The sequence below is a fragment of the Alligator sinensis genome, unplaced genomic scaffold, assembly GCF_000455745.1.
Source record: "Alligator sinensis unplaced genomic scaffold, ASM45574v1 scaffold1065_1, whole genome shotgun sequence".
Classification (NCBI taxonomy): Eukaryota; Metazoa; Chordata; order Crocodylia; family Alligatoridae; genus Alligator; species Alligator sinensis.
Window position 1 is genome coordinate 253,867 of NW_005842812.1, and position 3,368 is coordinate 257,234.

Genomic DNA, 3,368 nt, shown 5'->3' on the forward strand with positions numbered 1-3,368 from the left:
TTTGTCACTCCCCGGGGCGGGAGCGCGAAATCATGTGACGGGGCCGCGGCCCAGCTCTGAGTCACCGGAAGGAGCCCGAGCCCCGCCGGGATCGGGGCCGGGGCCGGGGGCGCCCCGCAGGCGCCTGTGCCCGGGCGGGGGGAGCCGGGACTCCCGGGGTGTGTCCCGCTCCGGGAGCGGAGGGCGGGGGCACGGGACTCCTGGCTCCAGTCCTGAGCCTTGGGGAGTCGGGGGAGCGGAGGGGACCCGGGCTCTAGTCTCGAGCTGGGAGCCCGGACTCCTGGGCTCCCTGCCCCGGGCGCTGCCTGGGGTGGCTGATGTGGGGACCCCGGAGTCCTGGGGTCTGCCGGTCACTTCAGCCAGTGGCTTGGTCTCTCGCTTCCTCAGTTTCCCCAGCAGACAGCCCGGGAAAGCCCCCAGCTACCCAGGACAGAGCCCCTTTGTGGGCCAGGTTCTGGCTCCAGCTGCCAGCCTGGGCCCGGCCCACGGGACGCCCTCACTGCCCCAGACTCACGGTTGCCAGTCAGGGGAGGCTGTGGCTTGGTCATGCCCAGGGGCTGGAGCAGAGCCAGGCCCCCCCGAGCACACACTGGCAGGGGCACAAGGCGGGCACGCCTGCGCACAGGTGTCACCTGATTAGACAGTGATAAGGCAGCGCCAGCTCAGCCCGCTGCCCGGCTGGCGCGGGAGGGGGCAGCCAGCGGCTCCAGCTGGAGCTGGGACACAGGACTCTGGGGTTCCCTCCTGAGGCCTGGTGGAACAGGAGCTTGGAGGATGCTCAGGCCCAGTCCTGGCCTCCAAAGGGACTCACCCCCTCCTGTGCCTCAGTTTCCCTCTCTATACATCAGGCTCTGATTGCCCCCCAGCACCAGAACCACAAGAGCCACTGCTGGGCCCAGCCCCCCAGGGCCTGCCACGGGGCACCAGGAAACCCCAGCACTGGGCAGAGGGGAGAAGCCTATGTGGGCACCAGCTGGGGCCTTGCCTGTCCTTATCAGGGCAGTGTTCATGCACCTGGTCCCAAGGCAACGCCTGTTTGAACCCTGGGCGCAGCCTGCGTGGGAGGCAAAGCCAGTGCCACGTCTCTACCCTGGGGCTGGGGCAACACACACGACTCACACAAAGCTTCAGGCAACCGGCATTTAATGGAGCAACCGATCCACGGGGCTGGTCTGGGGGCCACCTAGGAGCTCCCCACGGGGCCGCAACACTGCAGCTGAGCCCCACCATGCCCCCTGGACCCATGGCACCAGCCCCCATGCCAGGGCTCAGAGCCCGGGAGCAGCTGCCAGTGCATACAGCACGGCCGGCAGGTGCTCAGGGTGTGTGAAGGCCACGAGGCCGCCGTGGTTAGCCCAGCGCTCAGCCCCTGCGGCGCCACCTGCAGCCCGGTGGTAGGTCAGCTGCGGCGGGGGGCCATGCCGGCCGGCCCGCCAGCCTGCCAGTGCAGCCCCCAGGTCCACCATGCCCCCGCCCAGTGCCCGCAACACGGCATGGGGGCCGCACGAGTCCCACTTGAAAGTGCTGCCCTCGGAGAGCACGTAGGCCTCGGCCAGGCCCAGGATGACGCACAGCATCTTGTAACCAGCGCCTGAGGCAAAGCGCAGCCGCCCTCCATAGAGTGGAGCCAGTGCCTGCTGCACCTCTGGCTTCTCGCTGCCACTCAGCACTGCAGCAGGGTCAGGCCGCAGCGGTGGGCACGGCAGGGAGCACAGGCGGGTGCCCTGGTATGACACCCCCCAGTGGTACTTGCCCTGCCACCTGCGGGGCAGAGCAGAGGGGCAAGGGCTGAGATCCCAGCCCAGGCCAAGACCCCCCAACCCAGCCCAGTGCCCCGGGCCATTACCGGTGGGTGAGGGGGTCCTGACGGTAGAAAGGCTCATTGATGACGCCCAGAACGGGCTCCCCTGAATGCCGGTCATAGGCACCGATAAGCACCAGGGCAGATCGCAGCCCCGACGGGTAGATGCCCCCCACAGGTGCCACGTCGCCCCGGCCACGGATGTATTGGTTGGTAGAGTCTGGGAAGCAGTGGATGCAGGCGCCCGTGAGGAGGCGGGGAAGGGCTAGGTGGTTGTCATATGACACGAGTTCCCCAGGACTCAGCAAAGCCAGGGGGATGCGGTCATGCCCGCACACGCTTACCAATGGGGTCTATCCAGATAGCCATGCTCTCCGGTGAGACAGCCACAGCCACGGCCGCCAGCGCTGGGTCCTCCAGCGGCACCTCCTGGTGCACGGCAGCTGCCAGCAGGTCCGCGGCTGCCTGGTTGTGGTCCAGGACACGGGCCAGGAGGGCAGCTGTGTCGCACTCAGTGCCACAGACCTGAACCACCAGGGTCTCCCCTGCAAAGATAAAGGTTTGTGCCCCGGGCACTCTCAGGTAGCCCCTGGCCCCGCCAGCACTCGGTCGGTCACTCACCCAAGCCATTCTCAAACTTGTTGGACTCCTCCCCGAAGATATGTCCCTGCAGCGCCGGGAACTGGGGGCAGAGCAAGGGAGCGGCTCAGCCTGGACCCCTGGGGGCTGAGCACTGGGGGGCTCTCGGGGCATCCTAGACTCCAAGCTGTGCCCTGCTGCCCCCTTGTCCTTGCCCCCCACCCTCCTTCACCCTTGTGGCAGGGCCAGGCAGGGGTCCCTGGCAGTACCTCAGCTCCCACGTCATGTTTGATGACCTCCTGGATAAGGACGTCTGCCAGTGTCTTGAAGTCCTGCACGAACCTCTTGTTCTTGTCAGCGCCCGTCTTCTCCTCCACCAGCAGCTGGAAGAGCGCATCCTCCTGGCGGCACAGCTGGGCGATGCACGCCGCCTTCTCTGACGCACACACCAGGGCCCTCAGCAGCGCCATGGCTGCAGCGTGGCAGGGGCTGTGGGCACCACAGAGCTGTCACACAGACCTCACAGGCCCCGGCCTGTCCTGCCAGGACAAGGAGCATGGGTGATTCCTGGGTGGAAGGGGGAAAGCTGGGCACCCGGACACCTGGGTCTACCAGGCGATGGGAACAGGGGCTGGAGGCCTGGGCATCTGGCCAAGGGATGGGAGCAGGGCCTGGGCACCCGGACGCCTGGGTCCACCAGGAGATGGATGCAGGGGCTGGGGTCTGGACACCTGCATCTACCAGGGGCTGGGCACCAGGCACTAGGACCCCGGGTCCACCTGGGGATGGGAGCAGGGGGCTGGAGGCCCCAACACCTGGGTCCACCAAGGGCTGGGCACCGGGACCCCTGGGTCCACCTGGGGATGGGAGCAGGGGCTGGGGCCCGGACGCCTGGGGCCGCTCCGCGCCTCGCTGCCCGGCAGGGAAGGCCCGCAAGCCCCGCGCCCCGCCCCCGCGGCCCCGGCGCGTGCAGGGACGTCCCCACTCA

The 3,368-nt window shown here is 68.3% G+C and overlaps 2 protein-coding genes across 2 annotated transcripts in view; both read right to left on the minus strand.

Moving 5' to 3' along the window:
- Positions 1-3,368, minus strand: part of CD63 (CD63 molecule) — a 23,081-nt gene that overhangs the window by 3,644 nt on the left and 16,069 nt on the right. The gene's annotated exons all lie outside the window — the stretch shown is intronic.
- On the minus strand, positions 1,127-3,338 carry INPP1 (inositol polyphosphate-1-phosphatase). The gene is made up of 5 exons (XM_006035201.3): positions 2,650-3,338; positions 2,423-2,483; positions 2,146-2,346; positions 1,847-2,021; positions 1,127-1,761 (listed from the first exon to the last, which is right to left on the minus strand). Exons 1-5 carry the CDS (start codon positions 2,848-2,850, stop codon positions 1,269-1,271), a joined length of 1,131 nt encoding a protein of 376 aa, XP_006035263.1. The 5' UTR covers positions 2,851-3,338; the 3' UTR covers positions 1,127-1,268.